At 35.3% G+C, this 19,676-nt stretch overlaps 1 protein-coding gene across 1 annotated transcript in view; it reads right to left on the reverse strand.

Moving 5' to 3' along the window:
* LOC149789672 (uncharacterized) overlaps positions 1-19,676 on the reverse strand; it is a 129,250-nt gene that overhangs the window by 51,555 nt on the left and 58,019 nt on the right. The window contains exons 5-6 of the mRNA XM_089971685.1: positions 13,723-13,811; positions 4,143-4,221 (exon numbers count right to left, since the gene is read on the reverse strand). Of these exons, the coding sequence (XP_089827811.1) occupies positions 4,143-4,221; positions 13,723-13,811 (168 nt within the window). The remainder of the gene's footprint in view (positions 1-4,142; positions 4,222-13,722; positions 13,812-19,676) is intronic.

Raw genomic sequence — 19,676 nt, forward strand, 5'->3', positions numbered from 1 at the left:
GTTGACTTTTCTCCTTGATTATATGCTATGTATATCTCTATTGTCTGAGTGACCTTGGTCAGCAATAGAGTTCATAGCCTTCCTGACTAATAGTATGTTGTAAACAAAGGTTACATAGTTAATACATCTCTATGGTCCTAAATTATATATTAAGATCATTAATACTAGAGGTAAACAAGTTTACATGTATCAGTGTTCTGGACATCACTTGAGTTTGTTGACAACTTTGAGAATGTTCTAGAAATGAACTGTTGACCCTCATCCTTGTCCTAGTATTGTTATAGGTTTTCATATAAGATAATTATAGAAGCAAAGACAAGTAATAATTCCTATTTTAACATCAATATTTAGAGGATGAGTCAGTTTTAGTTAATATTTGAGAGAATTTAATTTATTTTATTCACTAGAATTACAAAAGTGCTCAATAGTTTTGGAGTTAATCACTATTTTTGGGAAAACTGAATCGTTATAATGACATTTAGGATAGTATTAGTGTGATACATCAAAAGTGTCAGTACATCAGCACATTCATGGTTATTGACACATAAACGCATTCAGAACTGGAATTCATTTGGAACACAAGTGGAGTCAATTCAAAACTCAATGCATTGGAATCTTTGAAAGAACTTTTAGGATTCCTCAGGATTTAATTTACATTACTGTAAGTTCTTTTGAAATGTTCTTTTTGTGTTCTAGGAACAAGGAATCACAAAAATCTAAGAATTTCTTAAAATGGGGAGCTATGACCAAATGCGCATACTCCAAATTTATTAGAGTATTTACTGTAACTTTGTAACAAATTTTGCTTTTTTCATTGGTAGTTCATCTAACCTGGCATTAGACATCACTTATGAATTTTTGCCTGCATATGGTGAGAAACTAAAAATTCTACAAGCTTTTCCTTCTGCTGTTTAATTGTAATATGCACACCAACACTGATTATACATAGGTTTGTGTTGTTGTAGGGTTTAACGCCATTCTTCAGAACAGGATAGGCTACACATGGTGGCCAGTATTAACAGTGGAGGAAGAACCTGGTAAAATCCCGGAAAGAACCACCAACCCACTCAAAGCTACTAGCTTTCTCACATACCCACACTGGCCAAATCTAGGCTCAAGCCCACATAGACAGAGGTGAGATGACAGTGATCCGTAATGGTGAGTGCTTTAGACCATTCGGGGCCCCTAGTTTTTTTCTCTATAAATAATTATCACAATTTCAAGTATTATTTTGTATTAAACTATATCTACATAATTTATGATGAACAGTGGTATAGCAATTCAGTAGCATGCTACAAGTGGATTCGCAAATTAACAGGGTAAAATTATTGCAATTCAAGAAGTAACCCTACTTTTTAGTTTTTGTTTGGATTCTTAGTTTTTCAGTTTATCTTAACAGTGAAATAAAAATGTTATACTGCACAGTGTACTTTTAAATGTGCAACTTTGAACTAAGTTTGCAAGAGGTCTAATGCATCACTGCTTTCCAAGTGCACAATGTCAAAACACTTTTGCACAATTGTTTTGAGATTTGCACACTGTGATAGCATTTCTGCAACATTTGCTTGAGCAGTGCGGATTGTTAAATGATGGGGAGCCTAAGAAGGGCTTTCAACTTTCTATTAATAACATGGTGACTTCTGAACAAAAACTTGAGAATAATGCCAAAATTCATGTTAAAACCAAGAAGAAAGATGATTCTTGATTGGTAATTCTGTATGTATCTAATGTGTGTGGTATCCAAGTAAAATAGGGTATTATTCTGTATGTGTGTTGTGATGCAGGAGTGAGACTGTTGTGATGCTGGAGTGAGACTGTTGTGATGCAAGATTGAGACTGCTGTGATGCAGGAGTGAGACTGTTGTGATGCAAGATTGAGACTGCTGTGATGGAGGAGTAAGATGGATGTGATGAAGGAGTTAGACTGTTGTGATGAAGGAATCAGGTTGTTGTGATGAAGCAAGATTGCTGTAAAATAAGAGTACAGCTGCTGTTATACAGGAGTCAGACTTATGTGATGAAGGAATCGGGCTGTTTTGATCCAGAAGTCAGACTGGTGTGATGCAGGGGTCAGACTGATGTGATGAAGGGATCAAACTGTTGTGATAAAGGAATCAAACCAGCGTGATTCAGAAGTCAGACTGTTGTTATACCCAGGTCAGACTGCAAATGGTTGTGATGCAGGGTTCAGACTGCTGTATTGAGGAATCATACGCCTGTGATGCTGGAGTCAGATTATTATGATAAAAGAATCAGACTGCACACTGCTCTGATGCAGACATCATATTTATGCAGGAATTAGATTGGTGTGATGAAGGAGTCACATTGCTGTGAAAAATAGAGTCAGATGGCAGTCTGCCATGATGCAGGAGTCAGACTGATGTGATGGAGTGAGACTGCTGTGAAGTGAAAGTCAAGCTGATGTTATGCAGGAATCAGACTTATGTGATGCAGGAGTCCGACTGTTGTAATGATTGAATTAGACTGCTGTGATGCAGGAGTCAGACTGTTGTAATGATTGAATTAGACTGCTTTGATGCAGGAGTCAGCCTGTTGTAATGATTGAATTAGACTGCTGTGATGCTGGAGTCAGACTGTTGTAATGACTGAATTAGACTGCTGTGAGGCAGGAGTGAGACTAGTAATGATTGAATTAGACTGCTTTGATGCAGGAGTCAGACTGTTGTAATGACTGAATTAGACTGCGGTGATGTAGGAGTCAGACTGTTGTAATGACTGAATTAGATTGCTATGATGCAGGAATCCGATGCTGTGATGCAAAATGTTATCCTTGACTAGATGGTTTCCCTCACAGATCTAAACATGACTACATAATTGTCCTTCAAACTCCATATCCCTATAATTATACTATCTATAAGCAATACATTTATGTCATAATGGAACAGGGTGCCTCTTCTAAAAAAGAATTGAAAGGAATTTTTTAAAATAAAAAACAAGGAAAAGTACAGCCATATTCAGATCCAAACTAAAGAACAATACGGGAAAAACGGAACACTTGGTAGATATACTCAAATCATGACCAGGCATTTTTTTCCAATGATCCTGTTAAGTCTGAATATTTTTATTATTTTCATAATTTCCGTCTTTGTCAGACCTGTTTTCTGATGACCTGTATTGCAACACATCTTGAGGCAGACAAATTCTCTGTGGCTGATTCTTGCCTTGTGATAGTAAATACATACTTGAATAAACTCTTAGCATCTAGAACATTAGTAATCCGATACTACTGATGCTAAGATTTAACTATGTAGAACAAACTTTTGATCAACAAGGATCAGGCCTAAGCCTAGCGGTCAGCATATTGCCTACTAAATTTGCAGATTTCCAATGATATTTTACAACACTAGCCTCTCACTATGGCTCAACTTCCTCTTGTATCGGTGCTCTTTTTTAAAATCATTTCAGATGCTTTAAGGATTAAGAAGCACATTATCTTCAATTATAGGAGCAAATAAGAAATTCAAAGGTCCAATGAACTAGTGTTGGTTACGTATTACCAGTCAGCAGCTAAACAGAATCAGTCAAGGACCTCAGACCAGCGTAATGTTCAGGTCCTGTGGGAGTTGAAATCCTCCTGCTCAGGCACAGATTCCCTTTAAGAGTTTGGACATTCAAGTCTACATTTTACCTCTACTTTGGGGAATAACTACAGGTGATTTTGCTGAAGATTTAATATTTTCTTCCTTACATTTTCTATCAATAATCATCAACCCTATGCTCTTCACTGGTGCACACTCCAATCAAAATCAAATTTCTCTCATCCAATCAAATCTTAAAACAACCACATACCTTGAAATATGAACAAGCCAAATGTGTAAATTCCTAAATGACTGATGCTTAAATATTTTATGAATGGTTACATTGCCACTTTAATTTTATCTACTGTTCTATAAGGCAGCCACAGTTGTGGGGTAGATAATATGTCATACACACAACCAGCGTATGTAGCTGTGCCATAAAGCACCAAATAAAATGAAATCTAATGGTCTATATATACTGGTCTTATGTCAGAATCAGAATTTTGTACATCAGTATATATTGTCTAATGTACATACTATAGGAAAACCTCACAATACTCAATTTATTACTACAATTGTTACAATCCATATAGTTACCGTTACCTTGGTTGTCAACAACATCCACTGGGACCTGTACAACTGGAGGCACCTCTCTCTCTACGCTTGACTGCCCTTGATCTACCTAGATGACAAAAGAGAGATGAATTAGCTGACATGCACTTACAAAGAACCATAAATAACATTGCTACGTTATGGTGCATAGTCATGCCTTGACCAATCTCTCCATTTTCACTACGCCCTAATCCAATGGGCAGTAACATTGGCCAAGCTGGTAGATGACACTTTAGCTTGAGACAGAAACCAGGAGCCAAGGCATACAAAAGGAGACAGCAGACCAACCCTACTGCTGCCTGCTGAACTCTTGTGTTGTCTTGTCTCTAAGGAAACTGTGCAAGTTCCCATCCTATTGCCGAGTGCAGATGGAACAGAAAATCTGGACAAGATTATGCCCAGGGAAACTCCTCAGCCTGGAGAGAATTGTCTCATCTGCACTGTCAAAAAGGCTTGAGACAGCTCTGGGTGAACATAGCAGTCAATTTTGTCCAAGCCTCCTCCTCCATCACCTAACCTGCCTGGTGGGAAGGAGTCAGAAACCCTAATGGAAAGGAAAGAACCACTGCCACTGGTTCCTCTGGGAACTCAACTGAGTCCACTATGATGGTGATGAAATCATCGTCCTTAACCCTCACCAAAGACAAGAGGGGTTCCATTGTCCCTGTCTAAATGGGGTGTTCTCAACTTGAAGATGCTCATTGTGGTCATGGGACTAACCTAACTAGTTGGCCTCCTAGGCTAGTGGTATAACTGAACCCTTAATTGATAATCTATGCAGCGAGTTGTTCATCCTTCCTTCTTTCTGACTCCAGCCAGAGCTGACAGAGTAAGTCTGTAGCCAAGTGCCACATCTACTTAGCCTTAAAACTAAGTGTTACCTCTAGGGGCTTAAAAATTGTGTAAAACAGAAGAAAAAAACGAGCATTCAAGTTTTCCAAATGTAAAAATTTAAATAAAACACAAAATCAAATAAAGGCCAAGAATAAAAAAAATGTACAGCATATGAATCCTTGGACTGTAATTCTAATTCTACTTGAATTATCAATTTCTCACTAATCTGAAATCTGTTCCAAGGTATTCCGATACTAGAATGCTTATGTGTCGCCATGACAGCACAACATAATTTAACACAATTATTGTTTTTCCTTCAATGAAATCTTGTAATAAAGAATATCACTTAATACTGGACAGTTTCACTTAGTCAAATGTAATTCACTAAATATTCAACTCCTTCAATATAATCACATAATCCCACAGTACTGATTGTTTAAATCAATGGCTGGGATTGATCACAATTAGCAGTTTAGAAAAGTTTTTGTTGTGACCAGTGTCCTCTCATCCATGAAATCTGAAGGTTTCAGAAATCAGAGATTAGATATCCTCTGATCGAAGAGAAAGAAGCTGGTCAGTTGTGGAACATGAGCCAATAGGACTGCGACAAATTAGTGACACCTAGCCGTCAAACCTCATCACCTTTCCTTAAATGCATTTTGAGTGTATGGTCATCTATATTAGAAGACTATCTCCATAACTGCATCATCAACTTCTTTATGTTCACTGCATGCAGGAAAATAGCCATGCATGAAAGCATACTTGTTATGGATATGGATGGGAGATCAGTAATTCATCTGTTTGGGCAGCATTAAGATCACTAAGACTTGTTTGTGTATATCTATCACCATTTACCCATTATTTGTCACCTAAAGTAACACCCAGTTGAGTGCTAGAGTTGATGGCCCAATCAGTCAGGTCTGGGAATAGCTAGAGCATTGATGGCCCATACAGCCAGGTATGAGAACAGCTAGAGCATTAATGGCCCATGCAATCAGGTCTGGTAACAGCTAGAGCATTGATGGCCCATGCAGTCAGGTCTGGTAACAGCTAGACCATTAATGGCTCAGTCAGGTCTGGGAACAGCTATAGTATTGATGGCCCGTCAGGTCTGGTAACAGCTAGACTATTAATGGCCCATGAAGTCAGGTCTGGGAACAGCTAGAGCATTGATTGCCCATGCAATCAGGTCTGGGAACAGCAAGAAACAGGTGGGCAGTTTATTTTTCCACTTGTTGCAAATAAATTCACCATCAGTCATCTTAGACCACACTGTGTGAAGCAGTTGGCCTCTCATTTAAACACAGCTGCCTTCCAGAGACTGTATAATTAGTTTTAAATCTTAAAGGTTAACTATCTGAACATTAAAGTCTGTAAGAAGCTGATTTATTTTGTCATACAGCTATGGTCCCTTATCCCTGCCAACTCTGATCATTAATCCAAGCAGTCACATTCTGTTTCATAGCCATTAATCCAAGCAGACACATTATGTTTCATAGCCATTAATCCCAACAGTCACATTCTGTTCCATAGCCATTAATCCAAGCAGTCACATTCTGTTTCATAGCCATTAATCCCAACAGTCACATTCTGTTCCATAGCCATTAATCCAAGCAGTCACATTCTGTTTCATAGCCATTAATCCAAGCAGTCACATTCTGTTTCATAGCCATTAATCCAAGCAGTCACATTCTGTTCCATAGCCATTAAGCCCAGCATTCACATTCTGTTCCATAGCCATTAATCCAAGCAGGCACATTCTGTTTCATAGTCATTAATACAAGCAGTCATATTCTGTTTCATAGCCAATAATCCAAGCAGTCACATTCTGTTGCATAGCCATTAATCCAAGCAGTCACTTTCTGTTTCATAGCCATTAATCCAAACAGTCACATTCTGTTTCATAGCCATTAATCTCGGCAGTCACATTCTGTTCCATAGCCATTAACCCAAGCAGTCACATTCTGTTTCATAGCCATTAATCCAAGCAGTCACATTCTGTTACATGGCCATTAATCCAAACAGTCACATTCTGTTCCATAGCCATTAATCTGCAGTCACATTCTGTTTTATAGCCATTAATACAAGCAGTCACATTCTGTTTCATAGCCATTAATCCAAGCAGTCACATTCTGTTTCATAGTCATTAATCCCAGTAGTCACATTCTGTTCCATAGCCATTAATCCAAGCAGGCACATTCTGTTTCATAGTCATTAATACAAGCAGTCATATTCTGTTTCATAGCCATTAATCCAAGCAGTCACATTCTGTTGCATAGCCATTAATCCAAGCAGTCACTTTCTGTTTCATAGCCATTAATCCAAACAGTCACATTCTGTTTCATAGCCATTAATCTCGGCAGTCACATTCTGTTCCATAGCCATTAACCCAAGCAGTCACATTCTGTTTCATAGCCATTAATCCAAGCAGTCACATTCTGTTACATGGCCATTAATCCAAACAGTCACATTCTGTTCCATAGCCATTAATCTGCAGTCACATTCTGTTTTATAGCCATTAATACAAGCAGTCACATTCTGTTTCATAGCCATTAATTCAAGCAGTCACATTCTGTTTCATAGCCATTAATCCCAGTAGTCACATTCTGTTCCATAGCCATTAATCCAAACAGTCACATTATGTTCCATAGCCATTAATCTGCAGTCACATTATGTTTCATAGCCATTAATACAAGCAGTCACATTCTGTTTCATAGCCATTAATCCAAGCAGACATATTTTGTTTCATAGCCGTTAATAAATGCAGTCACATTCTGTTCCATAGCCATTAATCCCAGCTGTCACATTCTGTTTCATAGCCATTAATCCCAACAGTCACATTCTGTTCCATAGCCATTAATCCAAGCAGTCACATTCTGTTTCATAGCCATTAATCCAAGCAGTCACATTCTGTTCCATAGCCATTAAGCCCAGCATTCACATTCTGTTCCATAGCCATTAATCCAAGCAGGCACATTCTGTTTCACAGTCATTAATACAAGCAGTCATATTCTGTTTCATAGCCATTAATCCAAGCAGTCACATTCTGTTGCATAGCCATTAAACCAAGCAGTCACTTTCTGTTTCATAGCCATTAATCCAAACAGTCACATTCTGTTTCATAGCCATTAATCTCGGCAGTCACATTCTGTTCCATAGCCATTAACCCAAGCAGTCACATTCTGTTTCATAGCCATTAATCCAAGCAGTCACATTCTGTTACATGGCCATTAATCCAAACAGTCACATTCTGTTCCATAGCCATTAATCTGCAGTCACATTCTGTTTCATAGCCATTAATACAAGCAGTCACATTCTGTTTCATAGCCATTAATCCAAGCAGTCACATTCTGTTTCATAGCCATTAATCCCAGTAGTCACATTCTGTTCCATAGCCATTAATCCAAACAGTCACATTATGGTCCATAGCCATTAATCTGCAGTCACATTATGTTTCATAGCCATTAATACAAGCAGTCACATTCTGTTTTATAGCCATTAATACAAGCAGTCACATTCTGTTTCATAGCCATTAATTCCAGCAGTCACATTCTGTTCCATAGCCATTGATCCAAACAGTCACATTCTGTTCCACAGCCATTAATCTGCAGTCACATTCTGTTTCATAGCCATTAATACAAGCAGTCACATTCTGTTTCATAGCCATTAATCCAAGCAGTCGCATTCTGTTTCATAGCCATTAATAAAAGCAATCACCAGAAGATACAATTCTCCCTACTTAATTTAGATTATAAAATTCTTAGCAAAATTTTGGCCAACAGAATAAAAGAGGCCATGGAAGAAATAATTAATCCCCAACAAACATGTGGTGGGAAAAAAAGTGACATTTTAAATAACACACTTTCAATCAAAACCATTTTTGACTACATGGAGGAAAATAAAATAGGAGCTGCTTTCATTTTATTTTACCAGGAAAAGCCTTCAATAGGATAGAGATAAATCATATTATAAACGTTGTAAAAAAAATTGATTTTGGCATAGGTTTTATTAATTGGATTTTGACACTTTATAAAGGCGTAAGCTCCCAAGTCCAAACAAATGGTGCTAAAACTAAGTCTTTTAAAATATCAAGGTCAGTCAGGCAAGGCTGCCCCATATCCATGTTGTTATATGTTTTAGGAATTGAAGTATTACAAAGAGCAATACAACAAGATGACCAAATTAAAGGAATTAAGATACTTAACATGAATACAGAATGTAAAACTTTTCAACCTGCGGATGATTGCTCTCATATTACAACTACCAAATCATCATATTTTCATCTTATCAACCAATATACTAATTTTGGAAAAGCCTCTGGCTCACAAATTAATGCAAATAAAACAGAAATCCTACTAATTGACAATTGGAAAAATAATTCACATGGACTAACCAATGAGCAAATAAGACACCAAGTAAAAAAAAAAGTGCTGAGAATAATTTTAGGAAAGGATAATAAAATACTTAATTTTGCACAAATTAAAAAGAAATTGGAACATCATAAGGAAATGTGGACAGACAGAAATCTCAGTTTTACACACAAAATTCAAATAGCTAAGTCATACCTTTACAATTCAATATGGTATGAACTTAATGTAATAGACTTTGAAAAAATATACCTGGAAAAATTGGAATCAATAATATTGAAATTTATTTGGAATAAGGTTTATAGAATATCTAAGGACACACTACAAAAACAAAAAAAACAGAATTAGGGGGGCAAGGACTTTCCAACTTGATACAAGAACAACAGACTAATATAATGTACCGACTAAATAGTTTAACCCCTAAACCTACCTACTTTTGGCAAAATCTATATATTTACTGGTTAGGAAAATCACTTACTAATAAAATTGATATCCAAAAAATTAAAAATCTAAAAATATCAGTTAAACCCCCCAAATGTACATACAACATAACCTTGACAATTAAAAAAAATTCAATCAAATAAAGATTTATGGCAAACTACTGATAAAAAGATGATAGAAAAACAAATAACAGGCACAACTAATTACACACCCAACCATATTGAAACCAAAGTAACAAATGTAGAATGGCAAAGTATATGGAAACATTGCAAGGGGATCAAAGAGCCCAACAAACAAGCAAACATATATCTTTATTTAATGCATGGTGGACAGATGAAGAAGCCTACAATAGAAACACGATACCCCACTTATCTAAATGCTTTCTTTGCAAAACTGCAATTGACAGTAAAAATCACATAATACTAGATTGTACACACCCCACCAACCAAAGACAAAAATTAATAAATACAATTATTAGAAAACAAGGTAATTTCAATCCACTTCAGCTACCCTACACCAACCAAATTAATGACAAACAATTATACATCGAAACAATAAACTTTATATTTATGGCAATAAATGAGAGAAGGAATAAAAAAGGTTACTAAAACCCTATTAAAAAAATACATTAGAACAGTCTGGATAGCCTAAAGGCTAGATCAAAAACACCAGACTTACACCCTACACTAGGAAATTTAATTACAGAAAAACACATTAGAACAGTCTGGATAGCCTAAAGGCTAGTTTAAAAACACCAGACTTACACCCTACACTAGGAAATTTAATTATAGAAAAACACATTAGAACAGTCTGGATAGCCTAAAGGCTAGTTCAAAAACACCAGACTTACACCCTACACTAGGACATTTAATTATAGAAAAACACATTAGAACAGTCTGGATAGCCTAAAGACAAGTTTAAAAACACAAGACCTACAATCTCATTTTAGGATGTTTTCCATCACGTCCGCATCATAGAAGATTTCAATCCCTTTCTAGCTGTAAGCTAGAATACAGTTGTAGAACTAGGTGGCAATCATTAGACGAATCACATGTAACACATACTTCTTCCTTCAAGAAAAAGAGGATAAATACATCTGCAGATTTTTGGAATCTGCCGCTGTAGCCTCTCTTTAATACATGAATTACACATGTATTACAAAAATTTAAATCAACAACCATACAAGAAAACAATCTGACAATTCTTTAAAAAAAATAAATTAAAAAAAACAGTTTTTTAATGGCGGGGTGTGGTGATGGGAATGTGAAAAGTGACACCTTAACAGGACACACACTGACCTCTCCATTAATAACCAAAAAGAAAATAAAAAATACGGCTGAACTTTAGAATTTATTTCAAAATTTTTAACTGTAAAATATGAAGTCTTGTGTACTTCAAATGACTTAAATTTTATAATTCATATGAAAAAAGAAAAATCACGACGGGTCCGCACTGGAGATGTCAACCTTGACACCTAAACAGGACTCTAGCTGCGGGCCCCAAGTGATTTAATGCTAGATACATAGACATCAACAACTCATTATAAACAAAATTGTACAAAATTAGAAGATAGTGGCATAGTAAAATAGTGGGGATGTCATAACCTGACATCTTAAAAGGACCCACACTGACCCCTCCACAAACAACTCAAAAGAATAGCAAAAAAACATGACCTGATTATATAAATCACATAATATTTTAACCTTACACTTTTTAGAAAAATTTATCTTTGGCTATTAAGAATACAAAACAAAAAATGTTAATGTTGAAAAAATATGATGGAGATTTCAAGCAGAAAGTTTCAAATAAATATTCTGTTCTTGGACTTTCCACCATAGTATAAACATTCAAAATTTCAACTCAAAATTAAAGTCACTGAATATGTCATTGAATTGAAGACAATAGTCTGGTGTAAAACCACCTGCACCCCTGTGCATTCAGATGAACACCATCTAGGTCCATGTAAACACCATGGAATCCATCCGTCCTACAGAATGTAATTCGGCTACTGGCCGACAAAACTCGACATAACTCCAAATTCACTTGGTGGACCCTCCGTCCATACTGAGAATGGGTCATCCCTCATGGATGGAACCCAGGAAATAATGCTCCAATTAAAACAAACTGGACACCACGATCCAAAAACTGTCAACTCAATTGCAATAATTGATTCACCACTATGTTGGGCTCAAGGGCCCCTATGTCATTTTCACCCAGTTTGATAAAAATAATATCCAGCAACGGATCCAAAGTTGTTGGCCATGAAATAAAGCTCACCACTCTTGCCCCCAGGCATCCGTCTATGGTGACCAAAATATTACTTGGCTGGCAACATAACAGAGACAGATTTCAATACCGATTCAATCGGTCAATGAAACTGTGTCCAATAACATGAACATACATTCTCTTTGTAATGAACACAACTGAATGTCCAAAATATGACCGGATTTAAACCCACCAATAAAAAGCAAGGATACATCTCATTATCGTTTATGCACCAAGGCACAATATGATAGAAAATTTTATAACAACTGAACCACCAATTTAACATATTTATGTGCTACAGCACAATCAAGTAAAACTTAAAAGGTCTGAAATTTTCCAATGTAATGGAAAATTCCAAATCCAAATGGATAAAATAATATGCTAAGGCATATACAAGTAAAACTTAATTAAGATAGAGTTATTCCTATACAAATATAGAAAAAGTATCCTACCCCCCTTTTCTATGCTAAGGCATAATTTATTATATATATGCACAACATACACTCACCAAATAGAAAAACTGCTTTTAGACAGTTATTCTTCTTGGGAAGTTTTAGATAGTATATAAACAACTCTTAGATTTGACCTAGCTATGCCGTCTGAAAAATAATGCATGCATACATTACACAAACAAAAGAAGAAAGAAAAGCACATACTCCGACAAAATGACTCTAGCAAAGTCACTTTTAAATTAATATAGGGAGAGGGAAGGAAAACTATTCCAGGGCTGTAACTAGCCTTTGGAGTAATAGTACAACCCTAAATCTGAAGCAACAATGGTAGAAATCAAGCCCACTGTCAGCACGGACAAAGGGAAGAAAGTATGCCAATGTCTGCTTCTTCTTGGGATAAATAAAAAAACTCTAATAATCTGATGGATAAAAAAGAAATCAACCCTGCAACATTTTATATCACATTACTGTTTTTAAACAATAACACCTACAGACCTCTAAGGGTGACAGGGGAAACCCACACCAAAACACACTTTTAGAAATTAACAGGGTGTCACTTCAAAGTTCTAACCAGCTATATAAGCTGGGATGGAGCTTAGGAGTGTCAACAGAGCAAGGATAAAACTCAATCCAAATGTAGTCACATGAAATAAAAAGAGGGTTCTGTCTTTACAAGTCAAAGGATTAAAGTCAAACATTCTCAAGAGGCTGTGGAGCTTTACTTGGCACTTATCAAGTTCATGTTTTGAATTTGTGGTTCCGTCAAAAGTATTGTGAAACTGAAAACAGAGTTCTGCCTTTACAAACCATGAGCTTATCAAGCAACGTGTTCTGCAGAAAACTTGGAAAATATCACTTGGCAATTAAATCTAACATATGGAAAAGAAAAAAAATACAAAACTTGTAATGTATCAATCACAGTGTTTATAAAGCAAATCACAAATATTCAAATTAATACATCTTGCTAGCATCTGAATGAAAATAGAAGCAATATTTGGTTCATGATTTTTGTCTGTTGTCTAAAATGTTTGTTCAGGAAAAACAATAACCCAACATAAATGTTTCATTTTCTTCCATCTTGAGAATCTGCAATGCTATGATATATCCAGGAATATTGTTTGATATCTTAATGCTTAAAATTGTTACTATGACAACATTACAAATATTGAGTGGGTGGAAATCTATATGTGGTCCATGATAAGGAGTACTTACAACTCCCTGTTCTTTGACAGCTGAGGTTTTCTCAGTAACAGGCTGTTTTCTTTCATCACTCACCAGAACTTCAGGAACTCTGTGCTCTCCTACACAAAAACAGAACAAACTGTCAGCTTATTGATAGGGACAATTTAAATGGAGATATTAAAATATGAATAAACATGTCTGCAGTCAAATTAGTTTGTGAAATATGAATATTTAAATTAAGTTCCTTTCTAACGGAATATCAAGTCAAAGTTTCCTCATACACGTAATAATTGTGGAGTACCACAGGGCTCTATCCTTGGACCTCTGTTATTCATTCTATTTATCAATGATTTACCTCTTAAGATTGGAATTTCAATTTCATCCACTGACTTCTAAGCAAATGATACTACACTGTCTTGGATGGGTAAAACCAAAATGATACTTCAAAATAACTTACAAAATGCTCTCAACAGACTTCAAGTATGGTGCAAGGAAAACAGTATGATAATAAATACAGAAAATAACGAAAGCTTTACTAGTTACAACACAATAAAAATGAGCAAGGCTAGAGAGGGACAAACTCCAGGTTCTATTTGACAGTGTGAGCCTTACTATGACCTCTCAAGACAGAATTCTTGGTGTATTCGTAGATAACAATCTTACTTGGTCTATTCACATGTTTCAAAAAAGGTTAATTCTTATCTTTGGCTACTGTGGAAAATAAAAAAAACATACGTTCCTCTTAGTATAGGGCCATATTTTTTAAAATTTATATTCAGCCATATCTGGACTACTGTAATGTAATTTGGGGTAATACCTCTAATTCAAACATAACAACACTCTTATGACTCCAAAAGAGGGCTTGCCATTTAATTCTAGATCAACGTATAGATAATTTTCAGGATGCAGTGAATAACATAAAGGTAACTTTAACAATACATGAAAAAATATTTCTTAGAAAGGCCAAATTGATGTATAAAGTATCTAGAAAAGCAATTCCTGTCTATCTAAACAATATCTTTCACAAAAGTGATGCTGATGGTACTCCAAATTTAAGGTCCATAAGAAGTAAAAATTACAGTACACCATGGCCAAAGAAGGAATTGTTTAAAAAAAGTTTTCAATATACTGGTCCACCGGTATGGAACAACATTCCCAGTGACATAAGGCAGGGTCCTAGCATTTCTTCTTTTCCTAATCAATGTCTTAAATGGATGAAATCTTTAGAAAATTGAACAGTTCTAGTAAAAAAATACCGCCTGCTTTTCTGTAATTTTACATCATTTTCATAGTTGAAATTTTCAATGCAGGATGATATTATGTTTTCACAGATCCCTGTGCATGTGTTCCAAGCCTGATAATTGGTATTTTAAAATTCCTTAATTATTTAGTTCAAGCCAGATTTTTCACATCATATTGTCTATGCTGTGCATATTGTACATAATTATTACTGCGTTTGTATGGGAAAATATAAACTTGTTTTGTCGGATGGATATAATGCACTCCCAAGGTCATGCAGTACTTACATCTGAAAATCTTGTTCATATTTTCCCATAAAAATGCAGTAACCTATAAATATTGTATAGAATTTCCAGAATAATTTTCCTAATTGCAAAGTCAGTCACGTGATCGGAGTATTCTAATAATTATGTCCATCTGTATATCAACAATTTGCTTTATGTGGCTTAATCAATTTTGGGAGGCTCTTTAAAACAAATTCTACACTTCTTTTATATCATTCGAAACTTGAAAGTGATTCTCAGTTTTCTCTGTCATTATTTATATGTTTATTTTGACGAAGTCTGAAATTGGGCAACATGCAGGTATAGAATTATCCCCTCCATACCTATGACACTAAGATCAGGAACATATATATATATATATATATATATATATATATATATATATATATATATATATATGCACATGACACTAGAATCAAGCGATATGCTATGCATATGAATACCTCTTGAATGCACATGATATCAGGATTGGGCAACTGGGTAGGCACATAAACACCCCACTCTCTACATGTACCATGATGATTGGACAACAGGTTTGGCATTATACATATCCTGTATATACACATGATACTAAAATATGAAACATACTAGGAATATCAATATCTATGCCTGCATATGACACTAAGACTGGACAACAGGTAAGCATATATACACTCCATCCTATATATGAATCTAGAGTGCTATGAGTATAAATATGCTATGCCAGCACAGGACATTAGGACTGGGCAACAGGTAGGCATATAAACACTCCCTCACCTACAAGCATGACACTAGGATGATATATATATATATATATATATATATATATATGCTCTGTCTGCACCATGACACAAACACTGAGCAACAGGTTAGGCATATAAACACCCCCTCTCCTATAAGTTAATCTGACTGAGCATGATGCTGGACATGAAAGCTATACACATGCTACTGAAGGGCATCACAATAATGCTGATATGCAATTACAGATGCAAATACAGTATAACTGTAATTAATTAATTAATTATACCAATTACATTGTATTTGAACCCAAGTCTGCTACATGTATCTATGACTGGTTCCTCTGTTCATAGAATATATGTCACCTGCATATATACCTGGTGTAAAAGTGCAACATAGAGTCTGGGCTAATGGATATTTATTGGATATTAGTGTCGGTGCATTTTACTGCGGGAACATGACAAACATGATAAACATAAGATGCAGTGACTGACAATAAAAAAGATAACTGTAGCTTTTGAATTCTCAATTTCATTCGCTGTATATCTATGTAATCTGTTCCACATTTACCCCACTCCTGGAACCACACTGGTGGCCAAGTGGTCTAATGCTCTCACCTTTATAGATGACTCTCACATCTGCATGAATTGGTCTCAGTGTGAAAAAGCTTGTTGGTAGCATACCAGGTTATTCCTCCACCAAATATACTGGCCAGCAAGTATATACTATCATTACTGAAAAATAGTGTTAAAACCCACAAGCCAAACCAATCATGTCTTCCTCTAACCCGAACCCCCAGGTCCTGTACTAGGTTTCCTGGCTAATGGCTTATATGGAACAGATGCCACTCACCATGCAGTTATGTTACAAAGCAGGTTAGCATGAAACAGAGGGTGATTAAAAGCCAAAGGGTGCATAAGAAAGTAAAAAGCAAGCATGTTGTAAATTGCATATAATTAGCATGGTGTTTATTTTTGATGCAGAAGTGCTTAAAAAATGAATCTGATGCAAACAAAACCCAATTTATAGTATACATTGTGAGATTTGCTAATTCGTGTACAACCAATGATATATTTAACATAAAACACACGCTAATCTTTTAATAAAGCAAAATGAATACATGTTTTAAATATCAACATGTGTATCATATTGGCAGACAAAAATCAAGTCACACTCTTTAGTTGTATCATATTGGCAGACAAAAATCAAGTCACTCTCTTTAGGAAAGTATATACAGAAATATTGTGCAGCATTTCTTTCCAAAAAGTTTGTCCCAACCATGCACTGTAAAATAATTTACAATGGTTGAGTAATAGATAGCATATAACTCTCTGCAAAAAGTAAATTGTGGAGTTTACTACAAGAGCAAATGTGCTTCAGTTGCTTACACCAGTCTAGATTTGTATTAACAAAATAACTTGCTAAAATGTCAGGTTAGCCAAACCAAAATGGCAAGCTTATTTTAAGATAGCGGCAAGCATGCAATACAACTTTACCGCAAACTCAGACTTGAAACTGCAGCAAGCTTGCAGAAGCTTAATTTGTTCATTTTAAGCTTGCACAATCTTACTAATTACAAGCCTGCATAATCTTACTAATTACAAGCTTGCATAATCTTACTAATTACAAGCTTGCATAATCTTACTAATTACAAGCTTGCACAATCTTACTAATTACAAGCTTACATAATCTTACTAATTACAAGCTTGCACAATCTTACTAATTACAACCTTGTATAATCTTACTAATTACAAGCTTGCATAATCTTACTAATTACAAGCTTGTACAATCTTACTAATTACAAGCTTGCACAATCTTACTAATTACAAGCTTGCACAATCTTACTAATTACAAGGTTGCACAATCTTACTAATTACAAGCTTGCATAATCTTACTAATTACAAGCTTGCATAATCTTACTAATTACAACCTTATGCAAGCTTGCAAACAAAGCTGGCCTATCTAGATGTATCATAAGAACTGATATGGCATCAAATGAATTATTCTATACATGGTCACATACATCCCTATTCTAACTCTTGATGTCCAAAAAATTATCAGTAATATCACATATTAAAATGAAAATGTCAATACATGGTGTACATTAATTAGCATGAGATCTTTCTGTCACAATGAAAGAAAGAATACAGTCATCAAATCATTTAATCAGAGAAAAATAAGAACATGTGAATGGGATGTGTGGGGAAACTCTCTACATTTTTGTTCTGTATTGCTTTTTAAATGTCTTTACTAATTCACTTACATATAGAAATCCATTTGGGGGAAGGATAGTGTCAAATGCTTAGGTTCTCTCTCTCTCTCTCTCTCATCTGTCAAAGTCATCTCTCTCTCATCTGTCAAAATGATACACTATTAGCTGAAGAGCAAGAATGTTAGCCATTTGAATTACACTGAATCACCTCTTCTAAACAAAATCCTCTCAGTATAAAAGTATGCATCCTCCTCTACTTCTGGTATGATTCAGGTATCATCCATTGAAAATGATTACAGCGACATTGTACTATGTAACCAGGAACAATATTGACTATTTACCTTCTTGGCAAAAGACATTTCATTTTTAGTTCAACATTCAAAAATCACTTAACATGTCAAAGAAACATCTGTGTTATTCAAGATCATCCTTTAAGGAGATCATAAGTTTTAGCTTTGCCATCCATTTTGAAATGGTCAAGACAAATGTCAAATTAATGTCTGGTACTTTCGAGGTTTAAACACAAAAAATGCATTGAAACTTGATACTGTAAGTCATTTTGAAATATAATAACTACCATCTTCTTTGGGAATGAAAGAAATTAGATGTACAATGGTTCAATCTGATATGTGAGAGGAATAAAAAGATCACAAGAATAATGTAAATATGATTAACAAGCATGTGTAATTTTATAATCTTGTGACCCTATTGTCGATAAGTGACAGCACTGCACTGATTACGGTACTGCAGTTTGGCAACCACATCAGTAAATGATAATGATCTTTATAGTTGTCATCTCAAGGATTGTTAAAGATACATTATAAAGTCATTATTGGACGCATTTAAATTGTAAACGTGAAACTGCACTTCCGCCCCACCGTCGCGTAGCTTAATTAGCACGAGATCGTAAATGCAAAATACAACACACTCTTTAAGTTTACTCACCAACATGATAACTCCATGATTTCAAATTATTTTTGGTTCTAGAATCGGTTGCTGCATATATGTTGGTTCTGCTTACAATGAAATTTCCCAAATTAATGAGCTACATTTAAGACGGTTCAATCTTGAAAATTCCACCTAATTTAAACACAAGACTACCATGGTCATTTTGTGTTTCTTGTGCCTAAAATATTTTGTGCACATATCTGCAAATTCGTAAACCAGTCTCCTGACTAAAATAAGGGAAGTAACTGCCATTAGGCCTCGGTACTGAATCAAGTCTCTGTCACGGAAAAATCACATTAAGTCTTGCATGCCTTTTATTACCTGAATTCTTTCTACAAAGAAAATCAAAATTCACAAAGATCAATTCTTTATTGAATGCTGGCAGAATGGGATGGATCTATACACAACTGTATGCATTTTAATTTTTATGTAGTATCTAAATAACTGACAAAATTATTTTTTTTTTTTTTGGCAGCAGACTGTCATTGAAACAGATATAGATCCATTCTTTCAAAAACTTAAGTAATCATTACAAAACTACAGAAAAACTAGTTGATGGTGCATACATTGTCGGTATAAGGCAT

This window comes from Sinohyriopsis cumingii, chromosome 10 (genome assembly GCF_028554795.1).
Source record: "Sinohyriopsis cumingii isolate HCF-2022 chromosome 10, ASM2855479v2, whole genome shotgun sequence".
NCBI lineage: Eukaryota > Metazoa > Mollusca > Bivalvia > Unionida > Unionidae > Sinohyriopsis > Sinohyriopsis cumingii.